The sequence below is a fragment of the Balaenoptera acutorostrata genome, chromosome 20 (genome assembly GCF_949987535.1).
Source record: "Balaenoptera acutorostrata chromosome 20, mBalAcu1.1, whole genome shotgun sequence".
Lineage (NCBI taxonomy): Eukaryota > Metazoa > Chordata > Mammalia > Artiodactyla > Balaenopteridae > Balaenoptera > Balaenoptera acutorostrata.
Genome location: NC_080083.1, coordinates 47,015,367 through 47,038,623, shown reverse-complemented (window position 1 = coordinate 47,038,623; position 23,257 = coordinate 47,015,367). Strand labels below are relative to the sequence as shown.

General features: G+C 37.8%; 1 protein-coding gene across 2 annotated transcripts in view; it reads left to right on the top strand.

Annotated features, from left to right (window-relative positions):
• Window positions 1-23,257, top strand: part of NSF (N-ethylmaleimide sensitive factor, vesicle fusing ATPase) — a 160,142-nt gene that overhangs the window by 71,810 nt on the left and 65,075 nt on the right. For both annotated transcript variants that reach the window (XM_007175848.2, XM_007175849.2), the window contains exon 9: window positions 15,946-16,145. In XM_007175848.2, coding sequence (XP_007175910.2) covers window positions 15,946-16,145 — 200 coding nt within the window. The remainder of the gene's footprint in view (window positions 1-15,945; window positions 16,146-23,257) is intronic.

Genomic DNA, 23,257 nt, shown 5'->3' with positions numbered 1-23,257 from the left:
TTATTTTTATTTTTTCTACACATTTTTACTACAATTTTAAAGGTTACTTTCTGTTTACAGTTATTACAAAATATTGGCTATATTCCCCATGTTGTATAATACATCCTTGAGCCTATCTTATACTCAGTAGTTTGTACCTCCCACTCCTCCACCTCTGTATTACCCCTCCCCTCCCTCTCCACCGGTAACCACTAGTTTGTTCTCTGTATCTGTGAGTCTGCTTCTTTTTTGTTATATTCACTAGTTGTATTTTTTAGATTCCACATATAAGTGATATCATACAGTATTTGCCTTTCTCAGTCTGACTGATTTCACTTAGCATGATGCCCTGCAAATCCATCCATGTTGCTGCAAATGGCAAAATTTCGTTGTTTTTTATGTCTGAGTAGTATTCCATTGTGTATGTATGTGTGTGCATACACACACAACATCTTCTTTATCCATTCATCTGTTGATGGACACTTAGGTTGCTTCCATATCTTGGCAGTTGTAAATAACGCTGCTAGGAATGTTGGGGTGCATTTATCTTTTCAAATTAGTGTTTTCATTTTTTTTGGATATATACCCAGGAGTGGAGTTGCTGGGTCATATGGTAGTTCTATTTTTAGTTTTTTGAGAAACCACCATACTGTTTTCCACAATAGCTGCACCAATTTACATTCCCACCAACAGTGTACAAGGGTTCCCTTTTCTTCACATCCTCACCAACATGTTATTTGTGTTCTTTTTGATGATAGCCATTCTGACAGGGGTGAGGTGATATCTCTTTGTGGTTCTGATTTGCATTTCCCTGATGATTAGCTACGTTGAGCATCTTTTCATGTACCTGTTGGCCATCTGCATTTCCTCTTTGGAAAAATGTCTATTCAGTTCCTCTGCCCATTTTTCAGTCGGCTTGTCTTTTTTTTTTTTTTGATGTTGAGTTGTATGAGCTGTTTGTTTATGTTGGATATTAATCCCTTATCAGTCATATCATTTGTGCTTTGTATGCATTTTTTAATTGACTTTTTTTTTTAGAGCAGTTTTAGGCTCACAGGAAAATAGAGGGGAAAGGGCAGAGATTTCCTGTTCCCACACAGGCACAGCCTCCCCCATTATCACCATCCTCCACCGAAGTGGTACCTTTGATACAACTGATGAACCTACTTTGACACGTCATAATCACACAGGCCCACAGTTTACCTTCCAGTTTACTCTTGGTGTTGTACATTCTCTGAGTCTGAACAAATGTATAATGATGTGTATCCATCATTATGGTATCATACAGAGTATTTTCACTGCCCTAAACATACTCTGTGCCACGCCCACCCATCCCTGGCAACCACTGATCTTTTTACTGTGTCCATAGTTTTGTGTTTTCCAGAATGTCATATAGTAGCCCTTTTGGATTAGTAATATGCATTTAAGGTTTCTCCATGTCTTTCTGTCGCTTGATACCTCATTTCTTTTTAGTCCTGAATAATATTCCATTGTCTGGATGTTCCACAGTTTATTTATTTGTTCACCTACTGAAGGACATTGTGGTTGCTTCCAAGTTTTGCAGTTATGAATAAAGCTCCTGTAAACATCCGTGTGCAGGTTTTAGTTTAGACATGTTTTCAATGCCTTTGGGTAAATACCAAGGAGAGCGATTGCTGGATCAAATGGAAAGAATATGTTTAGGTTCGTAAGAAGCTGCCAAACTGTCTTCCAAAGTGCTTGTACTATTTTGCATTCCCACCAACAATGAATGAGAATCCCAGTGCTCCATAGCCTTACCAGCATTTGGTGTTGTCAGTCTTCTGGGTTTTGGCCACTCAAATAGGTATATAGTGATATCTCACTGTTGTGTTAATTTGCATTTCTCTGATGACATATTATGTAGAGCATCTTTTCATATGCTTATTTTCCATCTGTTTATCTTATTTGATAAAGTGTCTGTAAGGTCTTTGGCCCATTTTTTAATTGGGTCGTTTTCTTATTGTTGAGTTTTAAGAGTTCTTTGTGTATTTTGGGTTCTTTTGTTTGTTTTTTTAAAATTAATTAATTTTATTTTTGGCTGCGTTGGGTCTTTGTTGCTGCGCACGGGCTTTCTCTAGTTGCTGCGAGCGGGGGCTACTCTTCGTTGCTGTGCATGGGCTTCTCATTGCGGTGGCTTCTCTTGTTGAGGAGCACGGGCTGTAGACACGCGGGCTTCAGTAGTTGTGACTCACAGGCTCTAGGGCGCAGGCTTAGTAGTTGTGGCGTATGGGCTTAGTTGCTTTGCAGCATGTGGGATCTTCCCAGACTAGGGATCGAACCCATGTCCCCTGCATTGGCAGCTGGATTCTTAACCACTGTGCCACCAGGGAAGTCCCGTTCTTTGTGTATTTTGGATAATAATGCTTTATCAGATGTGTCTTTTGCAAATATTTTCTCCCATTCTGTGGCTTGTGTTCTCATTCCCTTGACATTGTTCTTAATAGAGCAGAAGTTTTTTATTTTAATGAAGTCCAGCTTATCAATTCTTTCTTTCATGGATCGTGCCTTTGGTGTTGTATCTAAAAAGGAACTGCCATACCCAAGGTCATCTAGGTTTTTTCCTGCTTTATCTTCTAGAAGTTTTGTAGTTTTGCATTTTACATTTAGGTCTGTGATCGATTTTGCATTAATTTTTGTGAAGGGTGTAAAGTCTGTGTCTAGATCAATTTTTTTTTTTTTGCATGTTGATGTCCAGTTGTTCTAGCACCACTTTTTTGAAAAGACTATTTTTGCTCCATTGTATTGCCTTTGATTCTTTGTCAAAGATCAGTTGGCTCTATTCATGTGTGCATGCATTTTTTTCAAATCCATTATTGACTGCTCCTAATTTTGTTTCTGCTTTGTTTTTTGGATCATTCCTCTTATCTTTTTCAAAGCTTCAGTAAATTACACTTGAATTATAGCAATAGCTTCTTTATTGTCTTACTAGCCTTTGGTATCCTTTGTTCCCATCCTGGGATATTTATTTTAAATCTTACTGTCTTTGCAAAACTAGCTGGTTCTATCAGAATATCAAAGGAATTATAGAATCTCAGCATTGAAAGGGATCTTAAAAGTCATTTAATTCACATACTTGTCTTTTGTTTACATTTTCTCTCCATTTTTGCTGAATAACTTCTGCCAAGTTCTTGAGGCTAAGCTTGAATTCCTTCAATGACAGGAAACTCATTCTTTCTGAACACTGCATTCCATTTTTTGGACAACTGTTGATTTGAGTCTTCCTTAACTTAAGATGAGATATACGTCCTTGTAGCTTCTCTGCAAACTCTAGTTCTCCCCCTAAGACTATACAGAACAAGGATAATCCTGATTCCCTGTGAAAGCCCTTTAGGTATGTGAAGAAAGCTATTCTGTCCAGAACTAAACTCTTCTCAGATTCATGTTTTCCCTAAGCTAAAACTCCCAGCTTGATTGGTTCTTCTAGTAAACCCTTTTATAACTTAATTTTTAGCCCTCTACCATTCTATTCTCATTTCTCTGAACTTTAACATCTGTTTATGTTTGCTTTAAGTTGTGAAACTCAGAAATCAGTGGAGTACTTTGAGTACTGCAAGTGTAGTCCGTGTTATGCCGTAGACCAGAACTATCCGTCCTTTGTTCAAAACATCAGTCTTCTTTTAATGCAGGCTGAAATTGCGTTAACATTTTTGACATCCACATTCTATATTGACTCATACCGACGTTATTGTTGAGTAAAACCCCCAAGTCATCTCTCACAAAACCATATCTCCCCCAGTTGTACTCAAGTGTAGAAATCTTACATCTATTCTTTTAAAAAATTATTTATTTATTTATTTTTGGCTGCGTTGGGTCTTCATTGCTGCGCGCGGGCTTTCTCTAGTTGTGGCGAGTGGGGGCTACTCTTCGTTGCAGTGCGTGGGCTTCTCATTGCGGTGGCTTCTCTTGTTGCAGAGCACGGGCTCTAGGTACACAGGCTTCAGTAGTTGTGGCACGTGGTCTCAGTAGTTGTGGCTCACGGGCTCTAGAGCACAGGCTCAGTAGTTGTGGTGCATGGGCTTAGTTGCTCCGCAGCATGTGGGATCTTCTCAGACCAGGGATCGAACCCATGTCCCCTGCATTTGCAGGCAGATTCTTTTTTTTTTTTTTTAAATTAATAGCTACTCTATTTATTTATTTATTTATTTTTAGCTGTGTCAGGTCTTCGTTTCGTGCGAGGGCTTTCTCTAGTTGCGGCAAGCGGGGGCCACTCTTCATCGCGGTGTGCAGGCCTCTCACTATCGCGGCCCCTCCCGTTGCGGGGCACAGGCTCCAGACACGCAGGCTTAGCAGTTGTGGCTCACGGGCCCAGTTGCTCCGCAGCATGTGGGATCTTCCCAGACCAGGGCTCGAACCCGTGTCCCCTGCATTAGCAGGAAGATTCTTAACCACTGCGCCACCAGGGAAGTCCCGCATTTATTTATTTTTTTTAATTTTTAATTTTTTGGCCACGCCTCGTGACATGTGGGATCTTAGTTCCCAGACCAGGGTTTGAACCTGCGCCCCCTGCAGTGGAAGCACAGTCTTAACCACTGGACTGCCAAGGAAGTCCCTTACATTTGTTCTTGGTAACTTTTATCTTGTTAGAATAGTTCTTTGCTCTTCAACAGCTACAACTTGTTAAGGAATAAAAAAATATCCTTATTAGCTTATGATTTAATTGAGGCTATAGAACATGTACACTAAATAAAATAAAAACCTAAGAACTCTTAGAAGGCAGCTTAATGTAGTGTCAGTTATAACTATGAATGATGTTTCTCAAAGTGTCCTTTGGCCTGCATTACAGTCACCTGGAGGGTGCTTGTTAAATAGCTTCCCCAGCTCCACTCCAGACTTAATGAATTCAAATTTCTAGGAGTAGTGCTTGGAAATCTGCATTTTAAGGGGCTCCACTGGGGACTGCAGGTAAAATGAGTTTAAAGCTAAGGGACAGAGGAAAAAACAGAAGAAAGGAAAAGCTGTAAAATTCTGAAACTAATAAAGATACATGCTGCCAGATGGCAGCAAGGCAGGACCTGCTATAGTAGAAGCATGATCTTTGTCATCAAGAATTTGTGAAATACCCAGCCACACCCTCTGAGGGAGTAAAAAACGGATGGGGGTGTCAGCAAAGATTAGTTTGGAGAGTTACTACACATACCCCATCTTTAGTTCTAGGCTATCTAATGAGAAGATCTATAGTGAATCTCAGGTGACTAATTTGGATATAGACTAGTAGGGTGGTAGGCATCCTGCATAGATGCTTGGTGCTTAGGGCACAGGCCTTTTCCACTTTTTCATAACGGAACTCAAGGTGCTCTTGGCATTTTAAAGTTGATGGGGCAACAGCAGGTCTCTACTGGACAAAATGATACCCAGAGATTAGACGATCAAAGACCTGACTGCTCAAATGGGGTCAGAAGTTGTGTTTTTAGTCTTAAGTATTTCCTTTTCTTAAAGATTTGCTAAGTGCCCAGTTAAGCAAATGTAGATAACTCGTTTTAGAGGCTGATTGATGATCTTTGAAACAAACAAACAAAAAGCCCTCCTATATTATGAGTTGATGGAAGCTATTCTCCAGGTCCTCATTGCATGGTTGGAAAACTGTTTCTTAGTGTAAATAATCATATTGTACTACTAAAATGATAAGTTGAATAGAACTAAGAAAATACTCATAATTCTAGGAGAAGTTAGAATTATGCAAACTTTAAAATAAAAGATTAAATATTGATGTTAATTTGTGATTGTATTTTCTGCAAGTGCATGCATGATTTAAAAATAAGCATTCAAATCTGGTTTGCACAACTGCAGAGAGAGGCTTGCAAGACTTGTGAATATGTCCTGACTTGCCGCTAGTCTGTTGATAGCCTCTCTATTTTGGCAAACTTGGCAGATCTGTCTGCATTTGAACTGGAAGCTACTTGGGATTCCCCTTTAAACATCACAAAACCCACTTCACACTTCTCTCTCTTTATAGATCATGTTTCCCACAAAATAAATTAAACACTCTTTATCCTGATGCTAATTTGACAGACATTCCTCCTAATTTATTATTATTCTGCTTACTCTTGTGTAAAATTAGTGTTTGCTGTTATTCTTTCCTCTTTTGGATACCTAAAAGTTGACTGACAATTTTTCCTCAGTGCAGCTTGCCTCTGATATAATCTCAGGAAAACAAAGAAAATTCACTGCTTTTTAAAATTGAAGAGATTAGCAAATACAAATTTGTCACTTTTATGGATAATATTTGAAAGATTATAAACAGTAAACATTACTATTTATTCATTTTACTGCAGAAATAGGCTGTGTATTTTTCACTGAGCTATTTTAAGAAAAGAGATTACAATTAGTATATTAGGTCTCATACATATTTTTGTATTATTTTCATCAGAGGGGCTACATAAGCCTTATTATAATGGATAAGGTCTTATTATATTTAGACTTTTAGGTCAAAAATCATTTCAAGCTATTCATAGCACACACTTAAAGCCTCCTAAAGTTCTCTCCACCAAAATTTGTATGATTATAATCACTGAATATCAATACCTGGGGCTCAAACGGTGTTGCAAATTTTTACATTGTTGGAGAATTGCTAATTCAACTGGAAGAGAGTGGTAGTTAGAATTAAGGTGAGAAGTGCATATCATACTAATCTACCTCAAACTAAGAGGCAAAGGATGGGCAGTGGTAATCTAGCACTGCAAATGCCCTTTTGGGTGAAGAACCCAGAAATAGCCCCAGTTCCTCTCAATAGAACCACATCATCCCAGGTGGGTGCTAGCAGAGTGAGGTGTGTGCCCCCGTAAGAAAGAGGAGGGGCAGCTTTCTAATATCTGGTAGTTAAGGGCTATGAGAGTGTGTGCAATTGGGAAGATAAGGGGAACTTTTGAAAGGAAACATATTCATTATAATAGAACAGGCTGGGGAGAAAGATGATAGAAGGATGTGTATACATGGAACTGATAGTTGTGGTAGCTTGGTTTTTATGGATGGAGCTACATCTTGACCCTAAATGAGGTTGGAAGGCTTGAGAAATAGGTGTGAATTGAATTCTGCCTAAGGCATAAGAGAAGCAGGCAGGATTGACTCTGATAGTAATCCACCTGGAAGAGAGAGACTAAAGCTACAGAGAATCCTGCCCTACTGAACACTAGTAAAATCTTTGTGAAACTACTGTGTTACAACTCATTTACTACAGTGTTAATTTGGAGTTTGAGATTCATCAATGGAATGGGCACTATAGTTTGCAATGTCCAAGTGACACTCGTGTTTTAGATAAAGTGTCTAAGGGGCCAGATGGTCACAGTAGTCTCAGAAGGAATTTCACAAGCAAGATTGTCACTTATTTTCAAGCTTTACAGTCACCTAACAATGATCTAATTCTCACATTAGCAGTTAGGAGTCTGGTTCCATTTCATCACTCCTCTATAGCAAGGTGATAAAAAATAAGCTAATATTTATTAAGCCAATATTTATGAGATCTTCCTATAACACTGCCAGGAAGTATTCTAAGTGCCTTATGTGCATTATACTTAACCTTCATAATAATCTTCTGAGGTAGTTGCTATTATTTCCAGTTAGTAAGTGGAAGAACCAGGACTTAAATCCAGGCAAGCTGACTCCAGAGCCCCCACTTTTGAATTTATTTAATACAAAAAACTGTCCTTTATTCTGAGATTATGTCCATCCTACCTTTTGATATTACAATATATTTTATTATATGAAGTGGTGCTGATAGAAGATGCCAGATTTGATATTTTTGTTTGTTTGTTTAAGAAATCTTCACCTTGCAAAATAAAAACTAAGCAACCCAATGACAACACTAATCTCCAGGTATTTTTTAAAAAAGAAGTTGTTTAGCTAGTTTTGGAAATCTAAGTCTGAGTATCACTGGTCAGAAAAATGGGACTCTTAGTTAGTAATTTTTAATGTTCTCTAGAGATTTTTTCACTTGATTTATTTCCTAATGCACTTAATCCAATCAGTCCTCACCTATCTGGCACCTGACCACAAGTCATACTTTCATCCATTTGACAAATATCTGTTGTGAAATATAATTGAAATGCAGCTTTGCGGTTCATATTTTAGGAAATCATTAAAAATACTTTATGACAGGGGCTCTAGAATGAGATACAAACAAGCCTTATACTAAATTATTTACAGAATATAGTCTTATAGTGAGGTTCCAGTGTCATGTTCACTTAAATCCTTAGTAAACAATGGCATTACCATTTGCTATGTTTATTTCTTTGGTGTTTTACATTATTTGTACTGTTATTAATAGCTATTACATATTGATATATTAATAGATATTAATACTTTTCATTGTCCCTAACATATGGAGAACAAAATGGAAGAGAACAAGAGTAGCCCTGCTAGAGAAGAATGAACAGGGGAGCCAAACAAAGAAGTTGTCTGGCTTACTTGTTGCTCTAACTGTAATCTTCCTTGTTTGCTTTATTTGTCTGTGTGTCATTTGTGACTTCAGTATCCTTGTTGGTGATTTGTTCAGCAGTCTGTCTTCACAGTTCTTTGGAGTCCTCATCTCCATTTAACTTTTCTTTCACTCCATCTCAGTCGCCCACTCTTTGGTCATACCCAAGACTGCACCATCACTAATAACCACTACTTCGGGGATCTCAGTTTTAAGCATCTTGCTCTCTAGCCACCTCCCATTTTTTCCTTGCTTTCTTCTAGCATAGCCCTTACCCCAACTCCAGAAAGTTTGACATGGGGACCTTCCAGTTAATTTACTCTGTCACTTCCCAGCCTTTTTGTCATCTTTACCCAGCTTAGATTCCATGGTCTATCACCTTCACCCTCCTCACGTACACCCTTAACAGCCTTGCTCCTCATCTTGTATATGTCAGGTGTTTCTCAGCTACTTGCTTACTCTGTATCAGTACCCAGCCTTAAACATGGCTTAAGAAAAACACAAAACCATGGTGTTTGATCTCACTTTAAATTTAAGAACCAAATCTCAAGCGAGCCCTCAGTATTTCTTGGAATCAGTATTTCCTTGCCTTCCTTCTGTATTTCCTTAGTCTACACTTGATCTTAGCCAAAAGGCCGAGAGGGATGTATTTCCTTAGTCTCGTCAGTTCCCTCACCTGCTCTCTGAGATGACTAGTTCCTCTCCATTCTTCTCAAACATCCAACACCACCTCTTCCGTCCTTCCATCCTCACCAGCAGCTGATGATCTGGAATCTTTGTTTCACTGAGAAAATAGAAATAATCAGAAGAGAACTGCTTCATCTTCCTACCTCCAAATGTAGCATTTGTTGAATGAATCAAAGAACATGATATCCCAGAACTTCATTTACTCCTATATTCAAATATAATTAGCAACTTAAAATTCCAAAACCAAATATATAAAGCCATTTTTGGCCATTTTGAATTATGCTTTTCACTGCCACCTTCCTTTATGTTACTGTAACCAAGAGTTGTTATGTTTTGCCTCATCCAGATAAATATTAGGTATTTTTAGGAAGATGATTAACAGGAGCAGTTAATAAAATAAGCAGTTAAATAACTGAACTCAGGAAATGAAGAGAAGAAATGCTTTGGCACTATATTTGATTATACTATTAGCCCACATTAGTTATTACTTATATAAGTTATGGAGGAAGGAGAAAAGATGTGAATGACTTAGAAATGAAGACTAAAGCCTCAAACTTGGTGGTGAATGGATGGAGAATGTTGAAAACAGGCCATGTGATAGTTTTGGATTTTTTTGGATGGAAAATTAGATAATAGACTTGAGCAAAAATTAGGTAATAGACTCTAGCTAAAATTAGATAATAGACTTCAAATTAAATTAATACTTTACCTTGTGTTGCTAAACTTTAAGATTCAGTTTTGAAAAAAAGAGATGGTTAAAACCAAAAAAGTCAAGATCCTTATGCCAGCTTTGATAAAATTTATATTTATGTAATTGAGTAAGAACCTACCTTACCTAACACTATAAGTTGCTTATATAATTACAACAAAGAGGAGAGTCCCTCAGTAACCTGAATTTCGTATGCTGAGCTCACTTATGCAATGGCATCTGTCTGCTCAAGCACATTTCCCCACACGTTTTCCCAATTCCCCACGTTCTTTCCAAACCTTTACCATGTTTCCCAATATCATCTCCTCATCCTGCATTTTGTAGATGACCTAAGCCCCCTACTTCACATAGTAAACAGAACCCAACATGCGTAACCTCAGCTTACTTCCTCTTCTCTTTACTTAACTAGTCTCAGAAGAAGAGGTTTCCTTGAAGCTGTCTCCTTAAATCCCTACTCTTCGTTGCCAGAGTTCCTGCAAGTGTGATCTCTGTCTGTTCTTGCTTATGCTACTTAGCTTCCTTCTCCTACCGCAACCCAGAATGATGTGACCCAGATCAGCATGAACTTTCTGATTTTTAAATCTAATGTTCTCTTTCCAGGCCTCATCCTTTGTCTCTGGAGCATTTGTCCCTATTGTCACATTCCTCTGCTTAAAGCTTTTTGAGGCTTTTCATGTGCCCAGAGCGGGCATTCAAAAATATTGAACCAATAGTTTTGATATCTTCTCTGAGCTTTCAACAAGTCTCTTTTAATGGACATTACTGCCTGAATCTCAAATGCCTTATAGCCAAAAACAAAGTCATGATTTCCTCTTGCTAACTTCTTGGTTGTTTTCTGAGATTACTATCATTTTTCCCATGTGCCCCAAGGCTAGATGCCTTAAGGTCATCCTTGACCCTTCCTCTTTTTATTATTTTCGTTTGGTCTCTAAGCTCTGATGAATATCTCCCCTCTCTTCCATTCTTTTCCTACTACTATTTCTTAAGATTATTACCTCTTTCCATTCCTGGTCTCTTGTCTGGATTATTTCAGTAGTACATTCAGGGATTTTAATTTGAATTCCATGATTGGACCTCAGAGGATCTAAAAATCTTCTCAAAATTGCATGCAAATTTTTGTACATGGGCATTTTTCTGGGCAGGTCCATTAGACTATTCCATGGGAAAGAAAGTGAGAGATAGAATGAGAGAATATGACATTTTAAACAAGTCAGTTCCACTGATTTCTCATTCTTCTATGCCTGCCCTTTGCTATGTAGTTCCCTAACCCAGGGAACTGATCTCTGAGTAGTGAGGGGGCATGTTAAGACATAAAGGAAAAAAAAAAGGAACAGTATAGCTGGCAGTCAGACAGTCCAGCAGCCAGAGGTCAGAGGCTCCCCAGCATCAGAGCTAGGCCTTAATGTCCTGGAGAAGCTCAGGGGAAAGCTGGGGTATCAGTAGGGAGGCAGCCTTCTGAGGCCTCTGGACCCAGTTGTTCATGTGCTTCCAAAGGACTTGGAGGGATAGGAGAGCTTAATTGGCAAAAATCCAGAGCCAGCCAGTGAGGCAGTGTCCCCAGAAAAAGGTTAAGAACATTCCTCCAACTAGACTCCCACCCTCTGATCTTTGTTCTCTAGTCCTTTGTCTACTCCACCGCCAGTTAGTTTTTAAATACACATCTCCGTTATGTATCCTCCCTGATTAAAAACCCCTGGGTTTTTACAAAACAAATTAAAAACTCCCGGGCATGGTGTCAAGGCCTTCCTTAGTTGGGAACCTGTCATCCCCTTACTCAGGCACCCACCTCCAAGGCTCCCAGCCACAGAAGGTGATAACTGGCTGTTCTGAGAGGACAGCTTCTAGGTCCATACTGCCATGCCTAATCTCATGCTAATCTCTCTCTTTAGGGTGCCTTTTCCCTTCGCTTGCCCAACCATGAACCTCAAACTGGCCTTCAAGACCCAGACTGTATGTTACCTCTTCCCCTGTGTCCATCCCTAATTTTCTGCCATCACTCTAGCAGAATCAGTCTCTCTTGGCTAGGTTCCAAAAAACATTTCATGCACATCTCTGATAATGTCATATTATATTGTAGATAACCTATTTTTATTTGTCTTTCCTACTAAATCAGAAATGCCCTGTAGGTAGGGACTGCCTTTTTCATGTTTGTATCCCAAACACCTAGTTTCATGCCTAGTCCAAACAGGAGTTTAATACACTTTTGTAGAATGGAATTACTTATGAAGAGTTTTTATGACTCATTTAAATTAGAGACCAGTGCTTATTTAATAAGTCAGAAAGGCTATGATAATAATAGTAATAACAAAGTCCCATTTCCACTGCTTATTTAAGTAACTGCTTCCTTTGTGGAAGTGGATTTTGAATATCTTCACATGTCATTTTATATTTTTGATGTGCATTCTTGACCTCCTAAAAGAATTATGGTTCTCATGCAGACTAGAGTTTCTATGACATTCTTATTGATGTTATATTGAATAGATTCTGTAATTTCACAGATCTGTATTATATATAAGTTCCACAGATGTGCATTTTGTCTTTCTCTCAAACTTCATGGTAATATTTTGTGGGTTATTTATTTTATGACATCTGAGTCAATTTAATTCAAAACACATTAAATTGAGCATTTCCCACGTACAAAAACAGAGTTACAGAGTTAAAAATCTACTATTTATGTATTATGTAGTTTGTCTTGCTAAATTTGTAAGTCCCAGTCATTGCAAAGGTGTTTTTTAGGTATTTAAATTAGTTCAGCCATGAAAGTACATACTGTTCATAATTTAAGATCTTCAAATAATTTTTAAAAACCATTTTCTATCCCCCCATTTTCTCTGAGTTTTGTAGGAAAAGAATCAATAATTTACTTATTCAGCCATTTATTGAGTACATATTATGTGCTAGGCATTAGGCTGGGTGTCTGCAATTCAGGATTGATGAGACAGTACCTCCCCTTGAATAGTTTACAGTCTAATAGAAAAGAAAGTATATAAACAAATAATTGCAATTTAAACTTTGGAGAAGAGGAAGGAAGCTCCTCCTTTGAGAACTGATGCTGAGGTTGAGAAAAGAGATGTCTGCAGATAAATTTGTAGATAAAGAAGCAGGGATGTGAAGGGGGTTTGGAGATGTAATTAAGGTTACTAATAACCTCATCAGAAGATAGGGAGATTAACCTGAAATATCTGGGTGGGCCCAACATAATCACATAAGGTAGTTTAAGGCAGAAGAGACAGAGAGATGTGTCAGAAAGAGAAGCTGAAGAGAACTGAAGCATAAAAGAAACTCAGTCACTTGCTGGAGGGGGACCACATGGAAAGCGTCAAAAGGAAAGTAGGCAGCCTCTAGGAGAAAAGATCAACCTGACCCCTAGCTGACAGCCAGCAAAGAAACAGGGATCTCAGTCTTACAGTCACAGTCACAAGGAAATAGATTCTATCAACAACCCACATAAACTTGGAAGTGGATTCTTCCCAGAGCCCCATTGGCCCACACCTTGATTTCAGTCTTATGAAAAATGGAGCAGAGCTACCCAAACCCACCCAAACTTCTGACTTAAAGAACTGTGAAATAATAAATTTGCAGTGTTTAAAAAAAAGAAGGTGGCCAAAAAAAGAAAAAAAGAAGCAGGGAGCTGAAGGGAGTCCATACCTGATAGTCTTTTTTTTTTTTTTTTTTAATATGAAAAGTAGGAAACTAGATCAACTCTAAGAATTAATGGCATGGGTAGTGCTTGAGAAGAGAACAGTGAAGTCTGGATAATAACTAAGGAAAATAGGAGATGAACAGAAACAGGTAAGGGGTGGCATGCAATATTGAGAAAGCAGTGAGAGTAGAACTGAAATCAGATAGCATGAGACTGTTAGGATATCAGTCAGCACAGTGGTGTAATTTTCTCTGGTCATGCTCTGTGGCCAATGTTTAGATGCAATAAAGCCATATTGTGTTCAGGGCTCATAGGGTAGGTATAACAGAAGTATAAGAATGCTGAGGAGGTGAGAGTCCTTGAAAGACAGCATGGCTTAATATGGAAGGAAGTGTGGTTAGAAGGAAGTTGATAAACTTGGAGAAGGTTGAGACTGAAGAGATGGGCCTAAGGGCTGGTACTTTGTAGGTACTTAGCAAGTCTTCATTTTATCCTTTCTGGCTCTCCCCTCCTTGTGCCTGTGTCACTCCCTCCACCACCACCTGCCTCTGCAATGGTTTATACAAATAGTCTCAAATCATGATAGTAGCAGTTGGTTTGGAGAGGAAGGTTAGGAGCCAGGTTCCAAAGTCCTCGTCAGATGTGTCCCAGTGGCTTGGATGCTGACAGTGCCTGGTGGTGTTGGCCTCTAGGAGAAGCTCAAGGCTTATCCCCTTATCTCCTTACCCCTCATGCCCCAAGGGTGGGACAAGGGCAAAGACATTTTATGGGCCACAGTTCTTTTTTTTTTTTATTTTTTTAATTTATTTATTTTTGGCTGCATTGGGTCTTTGTTGCTGCGCGCGGGCTTTCTCTAGTTGCGGTGAGCAGGGGCTACTCTTCATTGTGGTGCACGGGCTTCTCATTGCGGTGGCTTCTCTTGTTGCCGAGCACGGGCTCTAGGCACGTGGACTTCAATAGCTGTGGCACACAGGCTCAGGAGTTGTGGCTCGCGGGCTCTAGAGCTCAAGCTCAGTAGTTGTGGCACACGGGTGTAGTTGCTCCACAGCATGTGGGATCTTCCTGGCCCAGGGATCGAACCCGTGTCCCCTGCATTGGCAGGCGGATTCTTAACCACTGAGCCACCAAGGAAGTCCCTGGGCCACAGTTCTTAGGACAGGAATTTACTCTGTGATGAGAAGGGTTAAGAATCTAAGCCTTTAAGTGTTTCCACTAAGATCCCCTTGTCTCTACAAGTCTAACCAGAAGCACAGATCTCATCACTTTCAAGGATTTAAAAAGGAGTCTTTTTTTGAAACGAAGACAGAAGCAATGGCCGTACTGGCAACCCAAAGTATCTTCCTCCTCAGAATCTAAAATTTCTAGTAAAGTTGGTTGAATCTTGTGTTTTCCTTTATTGAGTCATTCGATGTATTGTCGTAATTTTTCTTAAAGATATAATTTTTTAAGGCTTTCGTTCCAAATGAGGACATTTTCCATAAAAATACACTGTATCCCATTTCCAGAAATTTTCTTGTTCACCTGTAGTTTTGAGTGTAACGCTTGAAATCTAAGAATTCATTATTTCACAGAGTGCTTTTTTGGTGTAGTATAAAGAAAAAACGCATAAGTAGAGTCATGCATCTTAAGTGTGAAACTTAAATAGGTGAGAATTCCTAGAGTGAGTAAACAGAAACCAAATTTCATCTTAATCTTAAGAAATGGAGTAAATGCTTGTGTAGAGTGGGCTAAAGAAATCCCAGGGAGTCTAAATCATTAGTCTTGCTATTTCGCTATTGTTAATGATACCTTTAAGGCATTTAGCAATGGTTGCCTAGAAAAGAATTGAACACTATTCTTGTGAAGCTTCAGTTTCATTTTCATCCTGGTGGCTCTGAGAAAACACGTCTCTCACTTGGCATAGTCACGTGAAATAGGGCATTCAACTTCATCCACAAAGTCTGTAACATCCATCTGGACCCTGTGGATTGCTCTATACCCACCCAACTCAGACATGTCTGCCCTTTCTTCAAGTGCTTGTATTGACAGGTAGACCTGTAATTTCTTTGACTAAGATATAGTTTCCATAGCCTGTCGTATCATAATAGATCTGTGTTGGGTTAAACTTGCCTAAAAACAGATCTTTTCCCCCCTGGCTTTAAAGTAAAGGATAATGAAAAAGAAGTAATATTTCCTAATTAGGTATTTAGGTCAAAGAGACATTTTCAGAGTTGAAAGTATTTGTTCTCAATGATAGTTCAAATATACTTTTCCAAAGACCTTTAATTGGCAGCTTTCCCCCTCAACTATTGGTACTGGTGTAGGAATTGTTTGTGGATTTTCTGTTTTAAAAAGATCTTCAGTTCATTCTTGTTCTGTTCATGGCACCTAGATATTAATATATGTTAATGCTATTGCTGTATTTTTCCTAACACGCATGTGAAGAAGAAAGAAAACTTTGATGTCTTACTTGGATTTTAGTTAGTTGATGTAAGACTGTTTTCTTTTCCTTTTTAGGTTGCAAACATGTTAAAGGCATCCTGTTATATGGGCCTCCAGGTTGTGGTAAGACTCTCTTGGCTCGACAGATTGGCAAGATGTTGAATGCAAGAGAGCCTAAAGTGGTCAATGGGCCGGAAATCCTCAACAAGTATGTGGGAGAATCAGAGGCTAACATTCGTAAACTCTTTGCTGATGCTGAAGAGGAGCAAAGGAGGGTAATGTTAACATAAGTGCAATTTAGTAAAAGTTTGTTATCACTTATATGATGACTGAAACCCAGAGTTATGGTGGAAGACTTGTTGCTGTGATTTATAGTTTGAAGAAATTGCAGATAAAATTTACTTAGAACCGAGTTATGTCACTGAACTGGGATTGTGGGAGATTTACATATTGTGAGCAGATGTCAGTATCCACATGTTCATAATACAAAGATAGATGATTATATGAGCCAAAGGTTTTGCAAAAACAGATCATGAATATGTTTTTAAATGACACTTTTATTCCACATTACTTCCAGAGACTTGAACTCATTTATCCTAAAAGAGAGCCATTAAATCCATAAAGGGACTTGTAGAATTAAGTATGTGTAAGGTTCATGTGCAGAAAGCTAGTTTACTTACCACTGACTTAACTCAGCTGTAGTGACAGGTATAAGTTGTTAGGTCTCAAAGGAAAACTTGATTGGGGTCTTAGAAAAAAATAAAATTAACTAAAAATCAAGCCAGAGTTTACTAATTGTGATGGTTAATTTTGTGCTAATTTGCCTGGGCCTCAGGGTGCCCAGACATGGTTAAACATTATTCTGGGTGGGTTGTGTTTACCATTTGAATCTGTGGACTGAGTAAAGCAGTTGTCCTCCCTAATATGCCATCCAATCAGTTGAAGGCCTGAATAGAACAAAAAGGCTTACCCTCCCTTGAGTAAGAGGGAATTTCCTACTGCCTGAGCTGGGATATCAGTTTTTTGCTGCCTTCAGACTCAAACTGAAACACCTCTTCCTGGCTCTCAAGCTTGCAGGCCTTTGGACTGGAACTACACCATCAGCTCTCTCGTGTCTCCAGTTTGCCAGCTGCAGAGCTTGGGACTTGTCAGCCTCCATAATTATGTTAGCCAACTCCTTACATTTAATCTCTAGATAGATAGATGGATAGATAGATTTTATATATATATATATTCTTTTTTTTTTTCAGGTATCAATAGAATAGATAGACTAGATCTATAGATCTATTGATCCTGTTTCTCTGGAAAACTTTGACTAATATACTAGTATTAACATATTTGTTTCATTAAAGGAAAGTTTAAAAACAGTGTCATGGGATTTCTGGTTCTGGCAATACAGTAGACTAGGTAACCTGAAAACCTTCCTTCTACAAAAATCTTCAAATGCTGGGTAAAATATAACTAAAATAATTTCAAATGCACAATTGAGCTCTCAGGAAAGAAAAGGAAGTCTTCAGAAATCAAAAGAAAACTGAAATCTAGAGTAGTAAAGATGAGCTGCAGCTTTTGGTTCTGGTAATGTGTGCATTTGGGTTTTAGCATCCACTAGGGGGCATAAAATGAGTCCTTGAACTTACTTAAGGTGTGGCCTAGGAACTGGAACCTTCAAAGCAGCTCTATCATCAATGAAAAGCATGACTAGAAAATATTTCCCTACCAGCACAGAGAAATAACAAAACCTTTTAACTATTTGCTTGGGTTCTAGAGTGGGAGATGAGGAATCTGCCATGGGAATTCTAAACCATGGATCTTTAACTCATGCTTAGGATTTGAAAAAAACACACACACACATAAACACCCCACTATGTAGTCTGGGGCCCCCAAATTGAGAAATTAATTTTAAATTGAATCCTGGGCCAATGTTACCACATAGGGTTGTTAGATATAAGCACACCCCAAGGGATACTCCAACAAAGCCAGGCCACAAGAGATTCTCACAGGGGAAGCTAAAATAGCTCCAGTAAATGGAAAATGTCATCATCAAAAAATTTTTTTTTTTAAATTATTGATTCCTACTGAATCAGCAACTCTGGGGGTAGGTAGAGCCTAGCAACGTGTTTTTTTACTTTTTTGTTTGTTTGTTTGTTTATTTATTTATGGCTGTGTTGGGTCTTCGTTTCTGTGCGAGGGCTTTCTCTAGTTGTGGCAAGCGGGGGCCACTCTTCATCGCGGTGCGCGGGCCTCTCATTATCGTGGCCTCTCTTGTTGCGGAGCACAGGCTCCAGACGTGCAGGCTCAGTAATTGTGGCTCACGGGCCTAGCCGCTCCATGGCATGTGGGATCTTCCCAGACCAGGGCTCGAACCCGCGTCCCCTGCCTTGGCAGGCAGATTCTCAACCACTGCGCCACCAGGGAAGCCCCCATCAAAATTTTAAACTTAGCAACTAGGTTAAACATAAGCAGTAGTTTCAGCTGAGGAGAGATATGATAAACAGTAGAATAGATCTAAAGAAATCACCCAGAATGTAGCACAGAGAGATACAGAGATGGAAAATATGAAAGAGAAATTGAGATAACAGAGTTAAAATGAGAAGTCCAAATAAAAAGAATAGTGTAGAGGCAATATTCAAAGATAGAATGGCTGAGAATGTTTTAGAATTGATAAACATAAATACTTAGATTCATGTAGCACCATGAGCCCAAATGGGATAAGTAGAAATTTATATCTAGATGCATTGTAGTGAAACTGGAGAATACCAAAGGAAAAAAGAGAAATGTCTTAGTATCAACAAAAAAGAAATGATGATGACATCCAAAGGGATATCCATTATGTTGACAGTAAACTTTTTAACAACAGCAAGAGAGACCAGAAAACAGTGGAAGAATACCTTCACAGAGCTAAGTAAAAATAACTGTCAACTTAAAATTTTATACCCAGCTTAATTCTCATTCAGGAATAAGATGAAATGAAGGTATTTTTTTCAGGCAAAGTCTAATAGGGTTAACTAGTCACAGAAGCTTGTTGGAAGAATGTGAAGCAGGATATATTTGAGACTGAAGAAAATTGAACCCAGAAGGAAACAGTGGATGCAAGAAACAATGGTGAGCAATGAAATTGGTAAAAATGTAGATAAAATCTGAAGCTTCTACTTCTGGTAGTGGCAGATTAGGTAATTTGAATCATGCCTGCCACTGAAGACTACCGGAAAAGCTCAATAAAATGTTTAATTTTTTTTTTTTAATGTGTTTGGAGGTATCAGAGAGCTTACAAGATCTAGGGGGAGAATGGAGGCCCAGAAAAAAAGGTCCCAGTGTATGGGGGTCACTGTTCCTCTGGAGAAATTAGCCATTTCTGGAGGGAGCTGCTAAACAGCTATGCAGCCCTCTTGACTGGCTAGTGGGTATAAGGGGGACAGAGATTAGAGCCTATGGCCCACAAAGAGGGGACATCTGATGAACATGCCTCATTTTGAGCTGGGACTCTGAAGGGCTACACCATAGGAGCAAGTGTTAACCAGAAGCAGACATGCTGTTACAGAGGCTACAGATCAGCTTTGAGTCGTGTCATTCTCTAAAATTAGGCTGAGGGTTCCTAAACCACTAGTGCCCCCAGACATTTGGCAGAATTGTAGATCCTTCCTGGTGGAAGGTAGTATCATGCAAGGCCATAAACTATTTCTATATTTGTAAATGCAATGCCTGGCTTATAATCAAAAGCAATCAGATACACAAAGACATAAACAACATGAAGAAAGAGAAGCAAAAGATGATAGAAACTGGGCCTCAAGATACTGGAATTCTCAGATACAGACTTTTAAAATAAGTATACTTATTACATTCAAAGAGAAACAAGATTGAAAATTTTGGCAGAGCACTGGAAACTGTTAAAAAAAATCAAATGGAAATTCTGGGAATGAGAAATTCAGTAAATTAACTCAAGTTTAAACAACAGATTAGACACATCTAAAGAGAGAATTAGTGAACTGAAAGATGTTAGACAAAAATAACTACAGACAAAGGATGAAAGGAATGAAGAGAGATAAATACCACAAGAAAGTCTAGTGCACAATTTAAATTTCCAGAAAGTCAGGAGAAAGAGGATGAGGCAAAAGCTGTATTTGAAGAGAAAAGGGTTTAGAACTTTCTAAAATGGGTGAAAGAACATCAGTCCATGGATTCCAGCAGTGATATAAACCTCAAGCAAAAGAAATACTGAAGAATTCTACACTTATAATCATTGTTAAATGGCTGAAAATAAAAAAAGGAGAGAGAGAGAGAGAGAAATCTTAAAAGCAGCTAGAGAAAAAAAGGATTACCTTCCAATAAACAACAATTAGCTGGCAGCTGTCTTCTCAACAGAAATGACGAAATCAGTTGAATGTCATTTTTTAAGAGAATAGCTGTCAACTTAGAATCTACATTGTCATGTAAATATACAATAAAGTACTGTATTGTAATAAAAATAGACAGACTGTACACAGTTGTGAATCTAACAAATAAATGTTGAGCAAAAGAAAACACAAGAAAGGATCATATATACTGTATGATTCCATTTATATACAGCTCAACTAAAGTATAGTGTTTAATGATGCTTTCTTCTAAGTTGGTAAAACTGTAAAGGAAAGTGAGGAATAATTACCTTAAAAATCAGATTGTGGTTGCCTTTGGGGCACGGGGGGGAGGGGTGTTGGGGAAGGGTGGTGAGGAGGCACTGCCAGGATGCTGGCACTCTCTTCTGTGTCTTGTTATGGTTACATGGATGTTCATTTTGTGACAGTTCCTTCAGACATACATTCACACTTGTGGAACTTGCCCTCTATGTATGTCATATTCCACAATAAAAACGTTTAAAAGAGGTTAAATTTAAGAAGCATTCACTGTACCAAATAATAATGATGATCAATATCTCTTTTTAAGGATAGAACTAAAATACGGAACAAAACATGTGGGAAGTGGGTTGAATCCATGTAAGATCCTTGTATTATTTGGGAAGAAGTTAGACATGTTAATTAACATAAAACTTAAGTAAATGTTTATGTGAAAATTGTTTATAGTTCTCAAGCTTTTCCAAGGCATGAGGGAGGAGTGGGGGAAGGAATAAAGAAAACTCAAACACTTTAGAAGGCACGAAAGGAATAACAAGACTCAAAGAAAATGTGAAGATACTGAAAATGTAACTTTTAAAAAGATTTCACTTACAAAAGCAGTCAGAATGATAAGGTAACTAGGATTAAATCTAACAGGAACGTTAAAGGAGAAAATTATAAACATTTTTGAAAATCTTTTTTCAAGAGCTAATAAATGGTAAGATAGAACATGTTCACATGGGAATCCTGACATTATCTTAAAAATGACAGTTCTGCCCATATTAATCTGTAAGTTCAATGCTAAGTCTAACAGGACTTTTTTGGAATTTGACGCTTTTTTTTTTGGATGCTTGAAGAGTCATGAAAATTTTGGAGAATAATGAAAAGTTACTTATTCAGATATCAAGACTTACTGGAAAGCTATAGTAATTGAAACAATTTTATATATTCATGCAAAAACAGACCATGGAAATAGAGGAACACAGGAAGAACTTGTTACGTGAAAAGTGGCAGTACAAATCAGAGGGGAAATGATATACTGTTCCATGATGGGACTGAGATCATTGGCTCTCTGTTTGGAAAAAGATAAAATGCAGTCCCTATCTCACTTCATACAGAATTACAAAATGGATTTGCAAAAAACGAAACTAAAACTTACAAGAGAAAATTTTTAGAAGAAAACTAGGGAAAGACATTAAGAATTGAGGCTAAGGAAGAATTTCTTAATAAGATACAGAAATTAAATCCATAAAAGAAAAAAATGTTTATTTGGCTACATTAATATAAAGAAAATTCTCTCTGACAAATTACACTGAATACAAATGTCTCAAACTAGAGAAGATGTTTGCAACCCATATAATCCACAAAAAATTGGTATCTTCTATAATAAATTCTCTGTAATAACTCCTGTATAATAAGTAAGAAAAAGACAAACACCACAATTTTAAAAAAAAACTGGCAAAGGATATGAATAGGCAGTTTCTCAGAGGAGGAACCCAACTGACGATAAGCAGATGAAACAATGCTCAGGAAAATGCATAATAAAAGAGAAATCACCTTATAAACAACCTGATAAAATTTACAAAGGCTAATAATGCCAGAAGTTGATGAGGTTATGGAGAAACAGGGCTTCATATACATTACTAGTCATAGTATAAATTAGAAAAATAGTGAGTAATATCGTGCAGATTAATTTGACACCTTACAAAAATGAAGATGCACAAACCTCATGACCCATGAGTTCTACTTCAAGACAGCTATCCTAGAGAAACACTCTTGCACTTGTGCACCAAATGACATGTACCAGAATGTTGATTGCCGCACTATATGCAATGGGGGGAAAACTAGAAATATCTTGATTCTTCTCAGTAGGAAATGGAATATTATCTTAGACATTAAAATAAATAACAGATTTACATGGATCAATATGCATAACACCCAGAAACATAATATTTATTTTTTTAATCTAGTAAGCTTTATTAAATCTAATTTATCCTGTCATTTCCTACTTTTTCTTATTTTTGTTGATGGTAAAAATAAATTTTAAACATTGCCTTTATAACAACACTTCTACTGCTTCAAATCTACTTGTCGGGTGCTTAATCATTTCAGTTTTACACAAGGTGGTTTTCTCCCCTGCTTCCCTATATCCCATTATGTTCTTGTTCATATTCAGATCTCTAGCCGTCTCAGCTCCATTGCGTCCTGGTATATTATTGCAAGTCTAATAACTGATCTCAACTCTTCAGACAGTCCCAGAACCAATTCGGTTTTACAATTCATTCCTAATACTACAATATTTTTTGTTTCAGGTATCTTTTTACCTCTCAGAATACCAAGAAAAATAGTCATTACCATTTACTATCTGGGTTGAAAGAACTTCTTTTTAAAAATTGTTTTTAAGTTGATTACAGATCACTTGCAAACAAAAATAAAGGGAAGTAGAGACTATTAAAATATTTAATAGAGCTTAAATATAGCGAACCAAATTTTTATTCCATATTTTCCTGGGTTTGAAGATATCTACTGATTGATCGATAGATAGATATATACCCAAAATGCGCAGGAGCCTCTGTATGTAACTAACTGTTCATCAGTTGTTATGCGTGAACTTGTACACTGATTCTAAATTTCAAATACATCTCTAATAGATTATAGCTTATCATTACTTCTTGTTCTTCTACTTGCATCGTCAAGACAATACTTGAAGAGTTTTTGTTAAAATCTTTGGCTTATAATTTTGTTGAAGAGGGGAAGGACACCAGGCACTCCATAATTGCAAAATATTTTTATTTTTAGAT